The sequence below is a fragment of the Lissotriton vulgaris genome, chromosome 7 (assembly GCF_964263255.1).
Source record: "Lissotriton vulgaris chromosome 7, aLisVul1.2, whole genome shotgun sequence".
Taxonomy (NCBI): domain Eukaryota; kingdom Metazoa; phylum Chordata; class Amphibia; order Caudata; family Salamandridae; genus Lissotriton; species Lissotriton vulgaris.
Window position 1 is genome coordinate 7,802,010 of NC_141695.1, and position 22,586 is coordinate 7,824,595.

Here is a 22,586-nt window from a genome sequence, read left to right on the forward strand (position 1 = left end):
TCTGCCTCACTCTTCCTCCCTTCCTCTATCGCTTTGTACCTGTCTCTCCCTCCACCTCTCTGTACCTCTCTCCCTTTTTCTTCCATCTCTCTGTACCTGTATCTCCCTCTTCCCTGCCTCCATCTCTCTGCACCTGTCTCTCCCTCTCTCCCTCTCACTGTACCTGTCTCCCCCACCCCCTCTGTCTCTATGTATCTGTATCTCCCTCCATCTCTCTGTACCTGTCTGTCCCTCCCTCTCTCTGACTCTCCCTCCCGCCATCTCTCCCTCCCTCCATCTCTCTGTACCTGCCTCTCCCTCCCTCACTCCATCTCTATGCACCTGCATCCCCCTCCCTCTCTCTGCCTCTCTGTACCTGCCTCTACCTCCCTCTATCTCTCTGTACCTGTCTATCCCTCCTCCATGGCACCTCTCTGACCTGTCTCTCCATTCCTCCCCCTCCATCTCTCTGTACCTGTCTCTATCTCTCTGTACCTGTCTCTCTCTCCGTCTATCTCTATGCACCTGCCTCTCCCTCCCTCTATCTCTCTGTACCTGTCTATCCCATCTCCATGGCACCTCTCTGACCTGTCTCTCTATTCCTCCCCCCTCCATCTCTCTGTAACTGTCTCTATCTCTCTGTACCTGTCTCTCTCTCCCTTCATCTCTCTGTACCTGTCTCTCTCTCCCTCTATCTCTCTGTACACATCTCTCCCTCCTCTGTACCTGTTTCTCTCTTCCTGCCTCCCTCCATCCCTCTGTACCTGTCTCTCTCTATCTCCATCTCTCTGAACTTGCCTCTCCGTTCCTATATCTCTCTGTACCTGTTCATCCCTCCTCCCTCCTCCTCTCTCTGTCTCTGCCAAATTACAACACCTCCCTCCCTCCTCCTCTTTGTATCTGTCTCTCCCTCCTCTGTACCAGTTTCCCAGTACAATCTTGATGACAGACAAGGACGTCTCCCTGGACAGAGCTGCCCCAGGGTGAGGAATGAGCCTGATACAGAAGATTCCTCTCCATGGAGAGATTTCCAGCCTCATCTGAGAGAGACTCTGTGTCTCCATAAAGGTGAGAAAATTTACCTTTTAACTTTCTACACACACATTTGTTTTTGAATAAATATACATGTTGTTCTGGATATTTACATGTTAAATACAAGACTGGACTCAGAACAGTATTTGTTTTGAATGTACTTTTTGCAGGTCACTGCCTTTGACAGTTGAGTAAACTGTCATATATTTTAGGGACTTATCAGACAGTACAGTGGACAAGTGTGTAGTAAAGTGTTGTAAAGTCTCGTAGAGTGTTGTACAGTGGAGTGTTGTTGGTTAGAGTTGAGTATAAAGTTGCAAACTGGACTTTATGTGGTTGAATTGGAGTACAGTGTTGTAGAGCGGTATACAGTGTAGTAGAGTTTTGTAGATTACAGATGAAAAGAGTGAAGGAGAGTGTGGTAGAGCTGAGCAATGTAGAGAGGAGCGTTGAACAGTGGTGTAGAGTACGTAGATTATAGTGAAGTGTAGTCAATTGGAGTTGTCTAGTGTTATGTTGTAGAGTGGTGTAGAGTGGAGAAGAGTGGCTGTCGTAGCACAGCATGTAGTAAAGTCTCAGAGAGTGGGGTGGTATGGCATACGGTGGAGTGAACTGTCTTTTGTTACTCTGTTGGAAAGTGTCATACAGTGGAGTATAGTGTAGTGGCACAGAGTGTATTAGAGTGTTGTGGAGTGGAGATGAGTAAAGTGTGTTGCAGTGCGGTAGAGGGGAATGGCATCAAGTGTGATAGAGTTGATTGTCATAGAGTTTTCTAGAGTGGAGTGGTGTAGAGCGGAGCGTTGGAATACTATAGAACAGTGTGGAGAAGTATGTGATAGAGTTGAGTGGAGTAAAGTGAGGAGGAGTGACACAGAGAGAGTTGTGTAGAGTGTGGTTGAGTATAGTAAAGTGTTGTTTAGCAGCATATTGTAAACTAGAGTGATGTCCACTTACATAGAGTAGAGTAAAGTGTTGTAGAGTGGAGTGCTATAGAGTTGATTATTGTTTGCTACAGTGGAGGGGCATAGACTTTTGTTGTGTGTCATAGAGTGTGGTAGAGTGGAGTAGATTTGAGTAGTGTGGAGTGGAGTTGGGTGAAGTGGAGTGGCATAGATTGGAATAGCCAGTCAGTCAGTCAGTCAAAATACTTTATTTCGATAAATCAATATCAAAAAAAGGCACCGTACAATAAATATGCAATATCAATAATTCATATAAAACAAAACGCACATCATTCAAGATTTAAAATATACTTCAGTGGTTTTTTAAAAAAAAAACAATCATGTTAAAAACAAGAAAAAGAGTAAAATTTAAAAATACATCACTATTTTCATAAAATCAACATTTATCACAATATAAATTGATCTCTCCTCCGTGGTCCTTACTCCCAATACATGGTATCCTTTATATAACAAGATGCAAACTTCATAAGGATATAGTCAATCCCACGTTTCCCATGTGCCTATTCTTTGAACGCACATCACCCACCAAGTAACTGGCTACATGGAAGATGACACTAGGGTTATTTAGTAGCTGCAGGTAAAGGAGTGCTGGCCTAACTTGCAAAAACCCTGCCTTTTTAAGAACAGGGACAAGAAACTTTCTCCTCTCCTCTATGAAATGACCACAAAACATCATGAAGTGCATAGTGTCCTGCGAAGAAAAATTATCGCAGGAACAAGGTAATGAATGTTCAGGCTTACACCATGTTGGATATTGACCTAATATCAAATGTTTCATGTTTAGACGGAAGCGAGTTAAAAGGAACCTATGAAAGGGGCAGTTAACCAAGGTAAGGTAAAATTCCGGTCCAGGGAGATTGGCAACCAAAAGGTTGGCTCTTACGGTTTGTTTTATGAGCTCCTTTTCCTCTCTTACTGAGGCCAACCTCGTATGCATATCCCTTTTGGTTATGGCAATGTCTTTATGTGTAAATATTTCCGGTGAGGAAAAGAGCTCAGGTCTCCCCAGTACGTACAGTGGAGTACCAAGGAGGGGGATACAGTGAAATAGCATTGAGTTCAATATGCTACATTGGAGTGTCGTACATTGGAGTGGCGTACATTGGAGTGGCACAGTTTGGAGTGGGGTAGAGTGAAAGAGCATACAGTTGAGTGACATAGAGTATAGTGGCGTCCAATGGAATAGCATAGAATGGAGTATTGTAGAGTAGAGTGGTGTACATTGAAATGGCTCAGAGTGGAGTAGCGCACAGGTTAGTGGAAAACAATGTAATAGAGTACTGTGGAGTGTCGTACAGTGTTGTAGCATACAGTGGAATACATTTCAGTGTAGTGGTGTACACTGAAGTGGCATAGAGTGGAATACCGTATACTAGGGTAGCCACAGTAGAGTGGCATACAGTGTAGTGAAATAGAGTGGAGAGGCATGCAGTGGAGCGTGGTCAAGTTGAATACCATATAGTGGAGTTGAGTAGAGTGTAGCTGCATACAGTGTTATAGTATAGATGTTAGTGGCGTAGAGAGTACAATGGCATAGAGTGGAAAAGCATAGAGCGGAGTACTCTCTCCTCTCTGCAGTGCTGGAGTCTCTGGGAGAGACAGTGACTTGTCTTAGGTCACAACTATGTGTCATTAACTCTCTCTCTGTAGTGCCGGGGTCTCTGGGGTGGACAGTGACTTGTCTGAGGTCACACAGTGTGTCAGTAACTCTCTCTCTCCACTCTGCAGTGCTGGGGTCTCTGGGACAGACAGGTAAATATCTGAGGTCACAGTGTGTCATTAACTCTCTCTTCTCTCTGCAGCGCTGGGGTCTCTGGGTGATACAGTGACTTGTCTGAGTTCACACAGTGTGTCATTATCTCTCTCTTCTCTCTGCAGCGCTGGGATCTCTGGGTGAGACAGTGGCTTGTATGAGGTCACACAGTGTGTTATTAACTCTCATCTCTCTGCAGCGCTGGGGTCTCTGGCTGGGACAGTGACTTTTCTGAGGTCACACAGTGTGTCATTAACTCTATCTCTCCTCTCTGCAAGGCTGAGGTCTCTGGGTGGGACAGTGACTTGTCTGAGGTCACACAGTGTGTCATTAACTCTCTACTCTCTGCAGTGCTGGGGTCTCTGGGTGGGACAGTGACTTGTCTGAGGTCACCCAGTGTGTCATTAATTCTCTACTCTCTGCAGTGCTGGGGTCTCTGGGCAAGACAATGACTTGTCTGAGGTCACACAGAGTGTCATTAAATCTCTACTCTCTGCAGTGCTTGGGTCTCTGGGCGAGACAGTGACTTGTCTGCTCCTCTCTCTGGCATTGTAGCAGGGTTTCCGTTCTCCCACAGAACTGTGCATAGAGATCTAGAACCTTAGTGAATTACGGTGACCCAAAACTCACCTTAGTATCAGAAATCCCCTTACCGAGATAGCTACAGTGTCTCATTGGTCATAACAAACTCCCAATGTCTTAGACAAACCAGAACATGAACTTATGTTACCTCAGGAATCGTGGAACACATGAACACTCTTTCGCTCTTTAATCATTTCAAACCAGAACGTGGAGTAAAGAGGACACGTGCATATTTGAAATATTTATTAATCAATGCAATGTTCTCAAACGCAGTATCTTATACAATACTAACAAACAGATTATAAGTATCAAAGTTATCAGCATAGTTACTAGTCCATAGTACGCAAACGGTGATAGCATGTTATTATGCTGAAAATAGTAGGAATTAACAACATCTATTTCTCACCTCCCTATTTAGCATATTATATTATATTATGAAGGTCTCTTTTGGGTTTTAGCAGGGCGGGCCCATACCTCTAAATGTCAGGATGAGAGGATCACATCATCAGCTAACAGCTCTCTGCATGCGAAGCATCTTCAAGTGTGTTCTGCATTTCCTGTAACTCTATCTTAAACCCGCGTAGAGCCCAATATTGGCAGCAACTGTATTTACGTTATGTCTAAAGTGGTGCGAAGATCAGACCTCCCAGCAACCTTGTATCGAGTTATTCTTAGAGATTTTAGCACTCACTGTTCAGACAGTGTACCAAGCAAAACTGATATCATAGTAATAACATATTATTCTCAAATAAATCACATCGCGCTTCTAGGTTGAAAGCTACAACAACAAGTATGTGCCGTGTGCAAAACTGAAGCCAAAGGAAAAATGGCTTTTAAACATGTAATAAGCTCATGCTAACTTAACACAATATATGTAATGAAGTATCTATATGACAGCATGCTGGGTGGGACAGTGACTTGTCTAAGGTGTAGGAGAGTCGGTTCTGCTTCCTATGGTTACCCTCACTTTTTGCTGTGATTCTGTGGTTTTTCGACTTTAGTATGGCTGTGGGCCTGCTAATCAGGCCCACATCACAGTTGTTCTCTCTCTAAATTGATACCATGCACTTTAGGTACATACCAGATTGGTTACTGGTTCCCCCTTGTGAGCCCCTGTATAGTGTACCATAGGTACCCAGGGCATAGGTGCACCCTAGGCCTACCAGGGGCTGCAGCATGTATTGTGCCACCCCTGGTTTGCCTTCCAAACTGACACCACAGGTCTGTTCACACAGTCTGGGTAAGGTGGTGTAATCATCTCATACTTAGATAAGGTATACCTATATCTATATATATATATATATGTAGATACATACACACCTATAAGTCACTCCTTGACAATCCTGGAGGCAGAGTGCTTGATTTTATGTGAGAGGGTGCCCTAGCATGAGCTGAGCCCCTCTGCAGCTTTCTGAACCATCTCCTTATAGCTGTTGTATGATATAGCCATACCATATACTCTTAAGAGCATTATAATCCTCGCGGTTAATACTAACTTTGGTTTGGCTTTATCAAAACATGTTGTGTAAGGTGTCAAACACTTTGGAATACTACCCCCCCCCGCCAGTCCTGGTGGTGGTGGTAGCATTCCACCCTTCTAGAGGGAGAAGACACGAGCCTGCCCTCCTGCTGCTGGACAAAACTCTGGCAGGGGAGGCCTGGACAGTAGGTGTTCTGTCCAGGGAGGTGCTAGCACCTCCCCTGACAGGCTTATGTGTAATGGGGCAGGGAGGGTTGTATTCAGTGAATGCTTTTCAGACACTGCCTGGGGCACACTAGGTGCTCCATGCATTTCCCAGTTCAAACTGGTTGCTGGGGCACTCATCCCCAGCTCTGGTGCGAAACTGGACAAAGGGGAAAGGGTGTAACCACCCCACCCCAGGTCCACCCATAGGAGGGACCTTAGAGTTAGTCAAACCCCTATACTTACTATAAGTATAGAACCCCAGTCCCAAGGACTTTAGATTACCCTGGACGAACTCTGCAACATATAACCTGGACCTTCGACATTCCATTCTGACTGGAAGAAGGAAGACATCTCCCTTGTAGTCAAGGAGTGACCACCCTGTCCAAACAGGCACCAACAGCATCTTTGCCGGTCTGCATTTTCGAGGCTCCCATCTGATCCCAAAGAATCTTCGACACAGGACATGGACTTCCTGAAATCTCTGACCCAGACATTCACACACAGCAGAGTTGAGACACGAGAGACGTGGGACCGGAACTCCTAGACAACCTGCATTTTGCTACCTGCACAGACTTTCCAAGGTATCCCAAAGTTGTGCGTTGAGGTGCTTGAATCTCCAGACCAGAGCACCTTTTGCACCGAAGGTCAGAGCCCCACACTCCACGAGTGGCCTGTGGGCTTGCTTTGTGCATTTCCGCTCAACACATCTTTGTAGTTCCTAGGTTGTTAGTTAGTGAGCCCCCAAGAAGACAATCCTTTGTTTCAACTTGCTTTCCTGGTTGCTCTAAGGTTGCTCCATCTCTGTGAAGGAGAAGTTCCACAGACCTTGCTGATCTGCACCAAAGCCAATCTTGACATCCTACATGGTTTGCGTTTGCCAAGGCTTGTTGGGTTCAACCCAGATACCGACACCGCAGTCAACTAGATCCTTTGTGGGGCAGCTAGAATCCAGCTCCTGGTCATCGTCAACACCTCCTGGTCCTCATGGCTGAAGAGACAATCTTCACCTTTTCACCTGATATCACCCGACATCTGGTGGCATCTTTCTATCGCCGCCCTGGTCACTGGCAAGTGGCCCAGACTCTGTCTCTTCTACTTTCAGGTTCTTCAGATCTTCGATCCACCCTTGGATCCACCCGGACACCTTTACTCTGGTCGCCGGCAGCACTTCTTTGCAGATCTCCATTGAAATCGTCGACGAAACCCGACACCAAAAGAGACCTATTCACCCGGCTTCTGTGGGTGAGGTAACATGACTACTCTGGTAGTCCCGAGGGTATTGGCCCTCCTAGTGTCTTAGTCTAAAAGGGTTACCGTCGTAGTTCGTTTAGAAGTGTACTTAAATTGTAAAATTTTAACTTATTTATTTCCTTTAGAAAGTCAATGGTAACCCACGGCTGTGTTTAGACACTGCACGCGTCTCCCGTGAGCCTCCTACATTCTAACCTTTGGTTGCCCTGAGTAGCCCCATCGATTCCACAGGCCCCAGGCCTGCTTTCTATTTCTCATGTGGCTCGTATACCACTAATTTAATATATGGTTTGAGAGGCCCCTAGGGCAAAACATATACTGTGCAACTTATCATATGCTAATTAAGTTCCTTCTACTGTACTTTTACCTCTGACCCCATAAAGAGTGCAGAGGGGTTGTGTTTAGATTAAATACATATATATTTGATACATACCTTGTGTGGTGTGCTTTCATTTGGTAATTAAGAGATTATAATTGGTAAAAGAACTAGCTTAATTGGCTCTCTGAAGTCTTAGCCTGATGACTGCTGGTCCTTGCTACCCCTAAGATAGCATTCTATAAGGTTGACTTTACAACCACCATTAATAAGGGTCGATTAGACTGGTGCAATGTGCCCACTAGAACTAGTGAACATCATATGCCAGGCTAACTTCTCACATTGGTGTGCAGCTGATGGGATAAGAGCTTGCATTGTTTTACCAAATAATCTTGAGAATATCATTTGAAAAATCACATTAAGGTACCGGTAGGTACATATGAATCAAGACTTATAATACATAAGTTCTACTGAACTTAGCAGTTGTAGGTGGTAAGGGCTTAGCACACCCTGACTTCAACTTCTAGAGAGATTCTAGTAGGAAACAAGTAGTGTAGGTAGGTGCACACACCACACCTCACTAGTCATGGCTTTAAGGGCAGGAGCTAGTGCCTCTCTGCCAGATGTCAGCAAAGAGCAGACATCTAAATATGATACATTCACATTTCAAGACTTAAGGGGATTGTGTGTCACAAGAAAATTAAAGCAAGGACGGAGTCCCACCACTCAACATCTGATAGATATCTTAGTGGCAGCTGACTTAGCAAAAGCATCTGATGGAGATACACAGAGTAATAGGGATGGGGGCCATCCATCATCAGAAGAGGATCCTAGTGGGGATCCCCACCAGGACTCTGAAGAGGATGAGGATGCAGACCAGGAACTGGTTGAAGAACCAGACCTGGTAGAGCCAGGACTAACTGGAGAGGGAGATGGCCATGAGGGTCCCTCCTTCATTCCCCCAGGTAAGCCTACTGGTGTACCTAGAAGGCAGAGATCTCACTCAGGTGAATCTCATCATTCTGGTTAATTAATAGGGTCCTCTGCCTCATCTCACAGGGGGAGAACATCCCCTCGGAGAAGAGAGCATGAAACTAGAATGAGAGAAGTCAAGCTTAGGATCAAGAGGCAAAAGTTGCCCTTGATAAAGAGACCCTAGCTCTTGAAAGAGAGAGAAATTTATGTGGGCTAGAGCCCACTGGTGGCAGCATAATGCCTAGGGGTAGGGATAGGTCTTATGAACATAGAAACCTAAACAAGATTGCCCCTCCCTATCAGATTGGGTATGACATCCACAAGTGGATAACTGCTTTGGAGAGGGCCTGCAAAGTACAGCAGATACCCCAGAGTCAGTGGGCAGCAATCTTGTGGCTCTCCTTTGCAGACAAAGGAAGAGACAAGCTCCTCACTGTTAGAGAAGAGGATGCTGACAACTACAATGTCCTGAAGAGTGCTCTAATAGATGGGTTTGGCCTAACCACTGAGCAGTATAGGTTTCTGTTCAGAGATACCCAAAAGACACACACTCAGGACTGGACCGATTTTGTAGATTGTGCAACTAAGGCTCTGGAAGGTTGGTTACTGGGCAGTAAAGTAAGTGACTATACAGGATTGTTTAACCTTATAATAAGAGAACAGATTCTTAATAATTGTCAGAACTAGTTATTGCATCAACACCTGGTTGAATCTGATTTGACCTCTCCACATGAATTGGGTAAAAAGGCATACAAATGGGTCAGAACCAGGGTGAAGCAGGAGGTACAGAACCAAGGTGGTGACCAGAAGAAGCAAGACCAAAAGGGTGGGGAGAAAGCAAAAGACCAGAAGACTTCTCAAGGTCCCCAATAAGCTTCTAATGGTGGGTGTTCCCAACAATCAAAAAAGAAAGAAGGTCCAAAGAAACCCTGGTGCAAGGTCTGTAAGACTAATACTCACTGGACCAGTGAGTGCACCAAAAAGAAGACAGCTACAGCCACCATTGCCCCTAAGGCAACTGTTCCCCCTAGTTCAGCTCCAAGTGGTGGTTCTCAATAGGGTTGGGCGTAGTTTGCGAAGTAGTGCTTCGCGAAGCTACGCGAAGTGCACTTCGCACTACGTGAGCTACGCGTAGCACTATGCGAACTGCATAGTAGCTTGTTCACACTGTGCAAGATGCCGTTTTCAATGATTGCACAGTGCCGACACTGTGCAATCATTGAAAACGGCATCTTGCACAGTGCGAGCTGTAGTTTTCTGCCGCTCGAGGAGATTTTTACTCGAGCGGCAGCTTTCTCAACGCTGACTGGTAGTTTCTCACCGCGAGAGGTCGCGAGCATACGCAACCACTAGCAATGAGAAACCAGACCTCCCCGCATTGAGAATCTCGCAGGGAAGTTTATTTTCCACGCTCATGATCGGCAACTTGATGTTGCTGATCGCGAAAGAGGAAAAAGTCTCGCCAGGATGTCATTTTGATTGCTCGAGGGCGCCAACTTGACGCTGAGGGCCGTGAGCAAGCCAAAAATGTCAGCTGCACTACGCTACGCGTGTTCGCACTGTGCTACGTGCAGTTCGCGTACTGCGAAGTTACGCAACTTTGCAAACTACCCGAGCGTTGCATAGTGCTTTGCCCAGGCCTAGTTCTCAACAGAAGGTGTAGTAGGGTTAACCCTGGGAACTGAGATGAACTCTGGCCTAGTCAGAGTACCAACTCAAGCTGTTTTGATCTGTGATGGGGGCATGGATATGTCCTTCCCTCTGAGTCCCAATAACTTGGGCAAGTACAGACAAACTCCTTTAGTGAATGTAAAAGAGGCTCAGGCCTATTGGGACACAGGGGCTAGTGTCACCATGGTGATAGCTGACTTTGTGGACCCTGAACAGATCATACTAGGTGAAACTTACTCAGTGACCAATGCTAGCATTGTCACTACCACACACAGTATGGCAGTTGTTAATTTCTCCTGGGGAGGGGTAACTGGCCTTAAGAAGGTTGTTGATCATTCAGACCTCCCTGTAGAATGTTTGCTTGGCAATGACCTAGAGACTTCAGCTTGGTCTGAAGTGGAGTTTAGGACACATGCAGAAAAGTTGGGCATATCAGCACATGTACTTGCTGTGACCATGTCACAGGTCAAAAATTGCAACATTGAACAGGCACTGGATTCTGGAATAATGGATCAGTTGCCTACCAGGAAAAGGCGCAGTAGGGTTAAGGCTGTGCCTTCCCCCCTGCCTCAGAATGCTATTCAACCTATTCATGGCAGACTTAACCCTGGCACTTAACAACTGCAACTCGCACCCACCCAGATTAGGGGGTTCCCCAATATCTAATCTACTCTATGCGGACGACGTTGTCCTACTCAGCTACACGGCAGTGGGCCTTCAACATCTCTTGAATTGCCTAGAGGTCTATGCAAAAGAAAATTGTCTCTCAATAAACTTAAATAAAACAAGGACCATGACAATTAACAAGAAATGAAAAAAGCCCTACCAGTGGCTCCTGGGTAATAAACACGTCGAGTCAGCAGAGGCTTACAAGTATCTGGGTATATATATAGACAAAGATGGGCTTGTCAACAGCCAGAAACAGGAGATCAAAAGGAAAGGGATGATTCTAGCACTCTCTCTGAAAGGAGTCTCAGCCAAATTACTGGGCCCGACTCTGAATCCACTTTTGATGGTAGCCCGGGCCAAAATATTACCTTCTATTACTTACGGCACTGAGGCACTGTGCGGGAGAGCTAGCAATACGCTGGATAAAACACTTGTTAAAGCATATAGAACATTGTTCAGCCTCCCGACCTACACTTCACCGGCTCAAATTCGTCTGAAGTTTGGTCTCATAAAGTACACTTGGGCTAGCTACGGTGCTTTCATTGACTGCTGGCACAAGATTAGGTCAGCAAACCCTAACACATTAAACTACCTCCTCTGGCAAGAGATCCAACAGAGGCCGAATTCACCTGCAGGCCAATATCTTGAGGAGGCTTTGACGATCACAGGCCTCTGCCCCTTATGAGACACACACTGCCTCCATTCAGCGTTCAAAAAAACAGTGCGGAAGACACTGAAGACACTCTTTGCTAGAGGATAAGGCGACCCTCTCGCTTAGAGCGCATGCATGGATGACCTTGGCCACATATAAGTACTTAGCCCCACAACATTACTTTAATTTGGGATATTCAAAAATACTAAAACTAAATTTTTTAAAGTTCAGACTTGGAGTGTTAACAACTACGCGGCAGCTCCCACCTTGGAAAAGGGAGCAGGCTTTTACTCTTTGTAGTCTGTGCAACAAGGATCTGGGCGACATCATTCACACCATCTGCACCTGCACGGAGCTGTGTCAAGAAAGGAGACAGCTGCTAAAAATTCCCCTCAATCAAAGAGGTATCAGGACAAGGAGACAAGCTGTCCTGGCAAGCTTTGATCCCTCATCACCACAACGGAACACTAGGCTAGTTAAATTTCTCGAAGCAGCTCGCTTAAAAATGCCAAACTGATCATCACTTTGTAGACAATTGCTCTACGGGGGAAATTTCACTAAGTGACTGGATAAATCTCACAGCGGACTGCATCTTTTCACAGGCAGTAAAGACAAAAACACCTGGGACATTAAAACTGTATTGACACCGAAACGTCTTTTGCAGCTCACGTTGCGACGCTCATGAGGGAGCATGCACTTTTAAATATGGAACATTTTAATATGGTTGTATATTTGTATGCGTTGCAATTGTTTTAAGTAACTATGCAAATCAAGTTTTACCTTACCTTACCTTACCTTGCCTCAGAATGAGGATCAGCCTTTTGAGGAAGCTGATTGTGAGCTCTTATAAGTAACTGTCCTAGAAGAGCTTGAAGCTGATCAGGTTGAGTTTCTTGTTATGTTATGTTATGTTATGTTATAAAAATATTTCTAGAGCGCATTAACACCGGTTGGTTGCTTGGCGCTGTGATCAGCAATAACATGAACATAGAGGGAAGAGGGTTATGAAAATGCTTGTCTGAACAGCCAGGTCTTCAAGGCTTTCCGGAAGGAGAGGAGATCTTGGGATTCTTGGGACAGGGGGACCTTCTAGGACAGATCTGAAGCAGGCGCAGTTGGACTGCCCTTCTCATGAACCCTTCAGACAGCAAGGTGCTGCTGAGGCTGCAGGGAATGCTAGTGGAAGCCATAAGGTTTACTGGGATGAAGGGCTTCTGTATTCAGAGGGTAGAGACCCCAAGCCTCCTGCTTCCAGGAGGTTGGTCATACCTTTGGCATTCAGGGGCTTCCTTTTGACACTAGCCCATGATATTCCCCTTGCAGGACATCTTGGCCAGAACAAAACTTGGAACAGGCTTATTCCACATTTTCACTGGCCCCACATGTCAGAAGACACCAAGGAGTTGCGTCGCTTCTGTATGACCTGCCAAGCCAGTGGCAAAGCAGGAAGCACTACAAAGGCCCCCCTAATACTACTACTTGTGGAGGGGGTTCCCTTTGAAAGAGTTGGGATAGACATTGTTGGACCAATGGATCCCCAAACAGCCTCTGGGCACCGGTTTATTCTGGTGGTAGAGGATCATGCCACCAGATACCCAGAAGCTATACCACTTAGGACCACTACAGCACCTGTTGTGGCAAGAGCCCTTTTGGGAGTTTTCTCAAGAGTGGGTTTCCCTAAGGAGGTTGTATCAGACAGATGTGCAAACTTAATGTCTAGTTACCTAACTGCAATGTGGAAGGAGTGCGGAGTGAACTATAGGTTCACTACATCCTATCACCCACAGTGCAATGGTCTAGTTGAAAGGTTCAACAAGACCTTAAAGGGTATGATTAAGGGTCTCCCGGGAAAGCTCAGGTGAAGATGGGATATCCTGCTACCCTGCCTTTTGTTTGCTTACATAAAGGTCCCACAGAAGGGTGTTGGCTACAGCCCTTTTGAACTTTTGTTTGGGCATCCTGTAAGAGAACCCTTTTGTCTGGTAAAGGAAGGATGGGAGTTACCTCTCAAACTTCCCAAGCAAGACATTGTGGACTATGTACTTAGTCTCCGCTCCCGGATGGCTGAGTATATGAAAAAGGCATCCAAAAACCTTGAGGCAAGTCAGGAATTGCAAAAGGCCTGGCATTTCCAAAAGGCTGTACTGACTGTTTACCAGCCAGGACAGAAAGTGTGGGTGTTGGAGCCAGTGGTCCCAGCAGCTCTCCAAGACAAGTGGAGTGGACCCCACACTATTGTTGAACAGAAGGGAGAGGTAACCTATTTGGTTGATCTTGGCACTCCCAGGAGCCCCCACAGGGTGCTACATGTCAACAGACTGAAACTATATGTTGACAGGACAGACATGTGCTTGCTCATGGCTACTGATGAAGGACAGGAGGAAGAGAGTGATCCTCTCCCAGACCTGTTCTCTCAGAACCCTGATGATGGTTCAGGTGATGGTGTAGCCTTGGCAGGCAGCCTCACTGACCAGCAGAAGAGTGACTGAAGACAAGTTCTGTAGGAATACAGACATATGTTTTCACTGACTCCAAGTCAGACTACCTGGTGCACTCATGAAGTGGACACTGGGGACAGTCTGCCTGTTACAAATAAGATTTACAGGCAACCTTATCATGTCAGGGACTGTATCAGGACAAAAGTCCAGAAAAGGTTGGAATTGGGAGTGATTGAGCCCTGTGAGAGCCCTTGGGTCAGTCCAGTAGTCCTTGTGCCAAAACCTCACACCCAGGGTGGTAAGAGTGAAATGAGGTTTTGTGTAGACTACAGAGGTCTCAATGCTGTCACCAGGACAGATGCCCATCCAATGCCTAGAGCAGATTAGCTCATAGATAAATTGGCCTCAGCCAAATATCTGAGCACATTTGATCTGACAGCTGGCTACTGGCAAATCAGGTAAGCTTATGAGGCCAAGCTAAAGACAGCATCTTTAACCCCTAGTGGGCATTATCAATTTGTAGTGATGCCCTTTGGTCTGAAAAATGCACCTGCCACATTTCAAAGGTTGGTGAAAAAGGTCCTCTCAGGCCTGGATGACTACTGTGCAGCTTATCTTGATGATATTGCTGTCTTCAGTGCCACCTGCGAAGATCACCTGATCCACCTGAAAAATATTTTGTAGGCCCTGCAAAAGGCAGGCCTAACTATCAAGGCTACCAAGTGCCAGATAGGGCATAGCAGGTTGTGTACCTGGGCTACCTTGTAGGTGGAGGCCACGTTCAACCATTGCAGAACAAAATCCAGACCATAATGGACTGGGTTGCTCCAACCACCCAGATTCAGGTCAGAGCTTTCTTGGGCCTGACTGGGTACTATAGAAGATTTGTCAAGGGGTATGGTTCCATTGTGACACCCCTGAATGACTTAACTTCTAAAATAATGCCTAAGAAAGTTCAATGGACAGTCAGCTATCAAAAGGCATTTGATGACCTGAAGCAGGCCATGTGCACTGCTCCCATTCTGCAAAGTCCAAACTACTCTAAATAATTCATTGTTCGAGCAGATGCTTCTGAGTTGGGGGTAGGGGCTGTACTATCACAATTGAATGAAGAAGGTCAAGACCAGCCAGTAGCTTTTATTAGCAGAAGGCTGACCCCTAGAGAGAAATGTTGGACAGCTATTGAGAGGGAGGCCTTTGCTGTGGTTTGGACCCTGAAGAAGCTGAGGCCATACTTGTTTGGTACTCACTTCACAGTTCAGACAGACCATAAGCCACTCTTGTGGCTAAAACAGATGAAGGGTGAAAATCCCAAACTGCTCAGGTGGTCCATTTTACTACAGGAGGTGGACTATACAGTGGAACACAGACCTGGGAGTAACCATGCCAATGCAGATTGACTCTCCAGATATTTCCACTTAGAACATGAAGACACAACTGGTCAAGGTTAGTTTAATGTCCCTGCGTTTGGGGTGGGGGGTTATGTAGGAGAGTAGGGTCTGCTTCCAATGGTTACCCCCACTTTTTGCTGTGATTCTCTGGTTTTTCGACTTTAGTATGGCTGTGGACCTGCTAATCAGGCCCACAGCCCAGCTGTTCTCTCTCTAAATTGAAACGATGTACTTTAGGCACATACCAGATAGGTTACTGGGTCACCCTTGTGAGCTCCTGTATAGTGTACCATAGGTACCCAGGGCATAGGTGCACCCTAGGCCTACCAGGACTGCAGCATGTATTGTGCCACTCCTGGTTTGCCTTCCAAACTGACACCAGAGGTCTGTTCACACACCTTGGGTAAGGCGGTGTAATCACCCCTTACTTAGATATAGTATACCTATATCTATATATATATATATTCACTAAAAAACCATAGGTTTCAGACATGTTATAGTAAGGAATTAGCATTAAAAAAACCTTAGAAATTCACTGAAAAAACCATAGGTTTTAGGGGTGTTATAGTTAGCTAGACATTTCACTCATATAAAACCATTGAAATTCCCCCTTTATAGTTAGTTGTACTAACTGTAACTTGCGCGCCCGCAATCCACTGCTGATGATGTGACATATTACATCATTCATGACATGGTCAGTGACATCACTTATTATCATTTTTATTTTTTTTTCCTTTTTTTTGGAGTAGCGCACTCTACGAGCACCCTGCTTGTTTACTGCACGAAACGAGTCCACCATTTTAGGGTCGCTGTCTAGGATCCGCGTAGGGTGTGCGACGGATACGGCTTTTCCAACGCAGTTGGTACGCGACTTGTGCGCGACTTGACGGACGCGCGGTTCCGCATGACGTCATATGAATATCGGACGCGGTGGGTGCGCGACTTTTTAATGTTGAAAAACATATTTATATATATTTAATATAAATCTTAAGACAAGAGATTATCTGAATATTGTTTAACTATCTTAAAAAAGTACATCACTTTTTAATGCAATTTCGCGAAGTCGTGCTGGTGCGAGCACGGTACGAGCAGGGTGCGTGCTGAGTGTGCGCATCCTACGTGCACCCCATGTGACCTCAAAGAAAGAGATTTGATTGGTTCATTACACTTCCTATTGAAACTAGTGAAGGACCCCACCCATTTCAATCACTCTTCTTAGAACTTTTCCTGGGGAAAGAGCTCCTCCGAAGATCTTCTGTTCCTTTCTTGTTGAAGAAGATATACACTTGATTCAACTATGGCTGCCCATCAACCAGCATCCTCTGATTCAGAACATTCTACAGAGCAGGAATTTGTTGCCGAAGCTCCCCCAAAAGAAAGGTATAGCAGTATTGTTTGGAAATTTTTTACATAACTTCCTTGATTCAAGAAGGTGAATGCAACCAAAGTCACCTGTCACATTTGCAAGGCTGTACTTTCAAGGGGAGACCCCACAAAGAAATACTCTTGCAGAACTGCAAACCAAACATCCAATCAACTTTGCCAGGGAAGAGTTAAGAAGATCGAGGGAGACTCTTTCTGATTTGTCGGCAGTCCCTAGTACCAGTGGAGCAACACCAGGAAGCTCTACATCACAGCCTGACATCCGTCCCCAATTTGGGAAACTAAGAATGTCATGCATAAAATGCGGACGGCTGATTGTGTGTGGGGAGCAGTCAGTGGATCTGGTGTTGAGCTGTTGACCACCACCAGTGTTATTTTTCTTTTCTTCTCTCCTCCCAGTTTTTAGTTCTCTTGTCCCAGTTCACATTTTCCCCTGTTTAAAAAAACAACAAAAAAATACAAAATTGTTCAAAAAATCCACACAAAAAAACCAACAAAAAGAAAAAAAAAGGTATTTTCAGAACTAACTACTCTGGTTAAAGAAAGAGCTAAACTAGTATGCTAGTATGTGAAACTTTAGATGAATGTATGTGTACTGCATAATTGACTGTAAAAATACATTTGTGATGTATGGTGAATGCATAAGTGCAAAATTATAAGTGCTGCAGAATGACACTGTAAACTGTTTAACTACAGCATGCTGTGGTACTTCCAAAGCACAGGGATGCAACATACGTATATAAATATGTTGCAGGTCTGTGCTTCACTTTGCACAGCTGCTTAAGCTGCAGCCATGTGGTGACACAGGTACCCTTGCACCAGGGTGCAAGGATGTCCGTGTCATGCAGAGATTGTTTTTGTGTAGGAAGCAACACCTTCCTGCACAAAAACACTCAGTAAAGGCATTTTTCTCCTTCAATATATGCTGTGCATTGTAGCATATATTGAAAGTGAAAACATGAGGCAAAGTGAAAACAATTTTCCTCATTGTGCTTTGCTACACCAATAGAAGGATGGTGCAGCAATCACAAACATGTTCAACTGTATGATTTCTGATAAATCTGGAGATGTGTCTTGTTCTATGAGTCTTCTGTGCAAACACGCACAGCAAAACCTATAGAACACCTTTTCAACGCCAAGTGCTGTGTATATTAAGGTTATGTTTACATGGAAAAGAAAAGGTATATAGAATGCCTTTTCCTCACCTTGTAAATAAGAAAGAGAGTTAATGGCTAGGCCAATTGTTATTATAGGAGTACATTTCTGTACTGATAAGAGAGAACAATATTAATTTACAACTACTTACGTTTTAGGGAACTGATAAGACATATTTCTATATTATTATTATTATTATTATTATGTTTCTTATATAGCGCCTGAATCGACCCCCGAAGGGGTATCTCCGCGCTTGCCTTGGGAACCCGTCCTGGCTTTTCCCTGTGAGATAGCCCCTACAGGGCATCCCCAAGGTGAAAGCCAGGCATCCCACCGCGGGGGGGCCGTTGTGAAGATTAAGCAAGCTTAATGCCCAGAGTTGCAGAGTGTGAACCCATGATTAGGTCAGGCACGAAGCGAGAATTATCGAGTCCATGGACATTTGAGCTCAAGACCCTGCCCCGTCGGGAATTGAACCCTGGTCCCGGGTCTGACCTCTGCTTCAGGGTCTGCCTGCTCTAACCAGTGAGCCACACTTCTATTACTGAAGGGAAGGGATGCGGCCTAATATGACATGTGCAAAAACACTCAGTGATGTGGTTTAAATTAAAGAGTTTCATCTCTTTTAATTCTGAAATTACCCACACCTACAAAACAACCATATCAGTCTATTCTGTACTATACCATGTATCTTGCAGAAAGGTGTTCTTAAACTGACCCCTATTTCATACTTGTCTGCATTGGAATTTTGTGGCACAAATCTAGTCCATCCATCTCCCTTTTCTTCAACTGTGTGGAAATACAGTCCATTGTGCATTTTAAGACTTACTAAAACTTACCTCAACAGTAATACACGTAAAAAATGGTACACATTTTATTCACTTGTTTTTTATAATCTAAATGGTAGTAAAGTTGATATCTTAAAATTAGGATCTGTAAAAGAAAAGAAAAAATAGTTATAACATGTAATAATACAGTTTTAATAGCACATCATAATTTAAAATTTTTAAAAGTAATTTCTTTGCCGTTTTTGCTGTTCTAAGAATATATTGAATTTCACTAGAAATAGTGATTTCAATCATACTCATCACATAACAGCGGGCAAAAAAAACACAATCAATTAGATTGTCTAAAAAAAAACAATAATCCATCTATAGTAAAATACTAGATAATACAAATCACACATATATAAAATGATTACTGCTAAGAAAATGTTATAACTAAAATGTATAAACACTATAAATGTCAGTTAAAATTATACACCGAGACAATGTGAAACAAAAAGTCCATTGTTCAAAGAAATACCTTTCCTTGAGGCCAAATTGTATTTTTGCAGTCATTTTTATGTAAATTGTCCAATGGTAATCCTATTAAATCATAATAATAAATTCCTCAGAGTCTGAATTATCTTCCTAAAACTTTGGCTTTAAAAATATTAGGTAGAAATTTGGTAATTCAGAAGGCAAACGTTGTTTGAAAACCAACTCAGCATCATTACAAAGGCTCCAGCCTTTCTCACTTTTTAAATAGGCAGTGTAATGTCCAGATGTTGTTGAAGGACCATCATGGAAAATAATTGCTACTGCTACAAAAGTCCTTCCTGATATTGATAGTTGTGTAGCTACAAAATGTTTTATTAAAGTGTCCAATTTTCTTCTGTCAGCTGCACAACGTTGCATCATTAAAATTATATATTGTCCATATCTTTGTATAAATAATGTTGATAACATTTCAGATTTGCATTGACTACACTCCATGTTTTGATTTGCAGCTTTAACTAATTTATTGAAAGACACTGATTTACAGTCCGGTAATGTCAAATATAAATATCTTTCAGTGTCTACATCAGTGCTACATGTATACATACAATTCTCACAATAATGATCCCATTTATAACAAAGGCCAAAAATACTCTCTATGTCTACACCTTCATTTTCCAAAACAGTAAGCATATACATTAAAAATTCCTGAGCATCTTGTTGGATATTTTGTATAAATTGTGTAGAACAGAACATTCATCCAAAAGATTACGATCATCAGAAACGCTTTGTATTTTACTTTTATCAGTTCCCAATTTTTCATGAACAGAATGCAACAAGAAACAAAATCTTTTTTCCCCGATTCTCCATAATCTGGTGTTGCAAACCTTCAAGAAAAAAAACAACAATGACCACTACATCAGCATAGTAGTTGACACCAGAACTATTTTCAAACTGATAACCAACAATCTCTTCAGCAGTGTCCTTTTTCTTTTTGCTTGCAAGTACAACATTATCTTTTTTCCCTTCTCTACACCTTCAGTACAGATATTCTCATACCTTCTTTTTCGACCAACAACACGCTTTTCAAATACAGGATATTGACCTAAATTAGGAGCATATGTTCTTCTTAACCTATTATACTCTTTGACACAGTAGGCATCTGCAGTAACCTTTGTATCATCAAAATCAATCAAAAACAAACCAGAAAATGTTCTGACTCATGACAAAGCAACATATGCCATACTCTCTGTAAACACAGTATTTCCAATGTTCACCAAAGCACTGTCAACACTTAAACCTTGAGATTTATGAATAGTCACTGCATGTGTTAGAGAAACTGGAAACTGTTTTCTACGGACATATAAATCTTTAACAAGCAAAAAACAAACTGAACAATGACCAATTTGTTTAACTTCTTCAATCTGATCAAATTTTATGTTTTAAGAATTCAATACCATCTTTATTTTGATAATTAACAAAATCCACAACTTTGCCCATTGCTCCATTATCTAAATCTTTTTCTACATCCAAATTACGCCTTAAAATTATCTGACAGATTCTACATGCATATACATTAAGCATGGGCGAATTTTGCAAATTCGCGGTTCGCGAATTTGCGTATTCACGAATTCGCAATCCGCAAAATCCGCGAACTCTCGCGAATTTGCGGATTTTTTCATTTTTTTGGATTCGCAAGGGTTTCTGCCAGTTCGCAAGGGTTTTGTACCAGTTTGCAATTGCGAACTTACTTGTCGGCTCGCAACGGTCGCGACTATGTTGTTTCTACGTCTGGTTCATCATCACAGCAACCTCTGTTTCACCACTGCCACCCTCTGGTTCACCCATGCCACCCTCTGGTACATCACTGCCACCCTCTCGTTCATCACTGTAGATTAGGGGGGGGGAAAGCACACCTGCCCTGCTTCAACTGACATGAATTAATTTGGGGTTGATTAATGTGTCACTGAAATTAAACTTCCAGTCTGGCACCTGCTTCCTTATCTGTAATTTGCTTTCTGTTGCAGTGCAATTTTTTTTCACAAGACCTTTGTGGCCTACTTGTAGCTATTCTATGAGCCTGTTGTGAGGGGCAGAGCAGGGTCATAGAATAGTTGCAAGTAGGCAACTGAACTCTGGAGGGGGCCCTCAGGAAGCACTACAGGGAATGGTTACTAATGATGAGTTTGATCTTTTGCACCTGCTGAGTGCTTTCAGTTTTGCAAAACTCGTTTTTCTGCAATTTCGCTGGATTCGCGGGGCGCGAATTTGCGTGAGATCGAATTCGGAAGCCGCGAATTTGTGCGAATATGCGATTTATTTTTTTGCGGCGTGTTAGTTCGCATTAGTTGTGCGTTTTAGCAAGCCGCTTGTAGGGCAACGGTGCGAAGTTACCCTCACGGTCGTTCACGGGCGCGACCATCTTGTTTGCATGACGTATTTCCATTTCCGGGCGCTATGTGTAATCTCGCAAAGTGTGCGGCTCGCTAGTACAAGTTCGCGTGTGATCGCGAGGGAAATCTCGCGTGAACTTACCCACGCGGTCGTGAACGGGCGCGGCCATCTTGTTTCTCATTCATTGCTATGGTTCTGGGCATGCTTTCTGTATCCTCTGTCAATCTCTGCCATCCTTTGCATGTTTGAAGTTTTTTTTTAATCTATTTTACTTATTATCTATCCGTCTATTTTTCTAGCTCTATATTTTTGTGTTTTCTGCTACTTTTGGTTAATTTTAAACTACTTTTTTAAACTCTTTTCTTTTCTTCTTCCCTATTCTATTTCTTATTTATTATTTACCTTCCTTTCTGCCCAGACCATGGTAAAGGGAGCCGGGAAGCATCCTGAGAAGGGGAAGGGTCCCGCACCCCGTGCCCGGCTCCCTTGCGGGTGTTTGAGGGGGGAGCAGGTCACAGCCCGGGAGATCTTTAGCGTGGAGGAGGTGGCCGCACTAGTTTTTTATGTTCAGCGCCGCCTCCCCAGGACCATCATGGCAGGCGGCAAGATCGCTAGCGGCTACGGGATCCGGGAGCGCCGGAAGCGGTGGGAGAAGGTGTGCCGGGCCATGTACCAACACTCTCGGGTCCGGCGCACCTACAACCAGGCCACCCACCGTTGGACGGATCTCCTGGACCGGGAACGCGACTTGATCGACCTGCTCGGCCTCGAGATCCCCGGGCTTGGTGAGTAGTAGTAGCTATTTCTTCACTACTCTGTTTTCTCCTGCTCTGTGTGTTATTATATTGCAAATTTTTGTTTTTTACCAAGAGCAATAATGCTGCTGATTACATTGTAGGTAAATTATATTTCAAAATCTTTTGTGCATTTCAGGTGCACTGCTCTCCTTCTCAGTAGCGTTGCTACTATGCTTATTTGCTTTCGATTTTGTGTTCATTTCATTGGCCTGAGAAATTATGTATGAGTGTAGTTTAAAG

General features: G+C 44.0%; 1 protein-coding gene across 1 annotated transcript in view; it reads left to right on the forward strand.

Moving 5' to 3' along the window:
- LOC147700488 (butyrophilin subfamily 2 member A1-like) overlaps nucleotides 1–22,586 on the forward strand; it is a 134,603-nt gene that overhangs the window by 41,408 nt on the left and 70,609 nt on the right. The window contains exon 5 of the mRNA XM_086928430.1: nucleotides 904–1,047. Within this exon, the coding sequence (XP_086784556.1) occupies nucleotides 904–1,047 (144 nt within the window). The remainder of the gene's footprint in view (nucleotides 1–903; nucleotides 1,048–22,586) is intronic.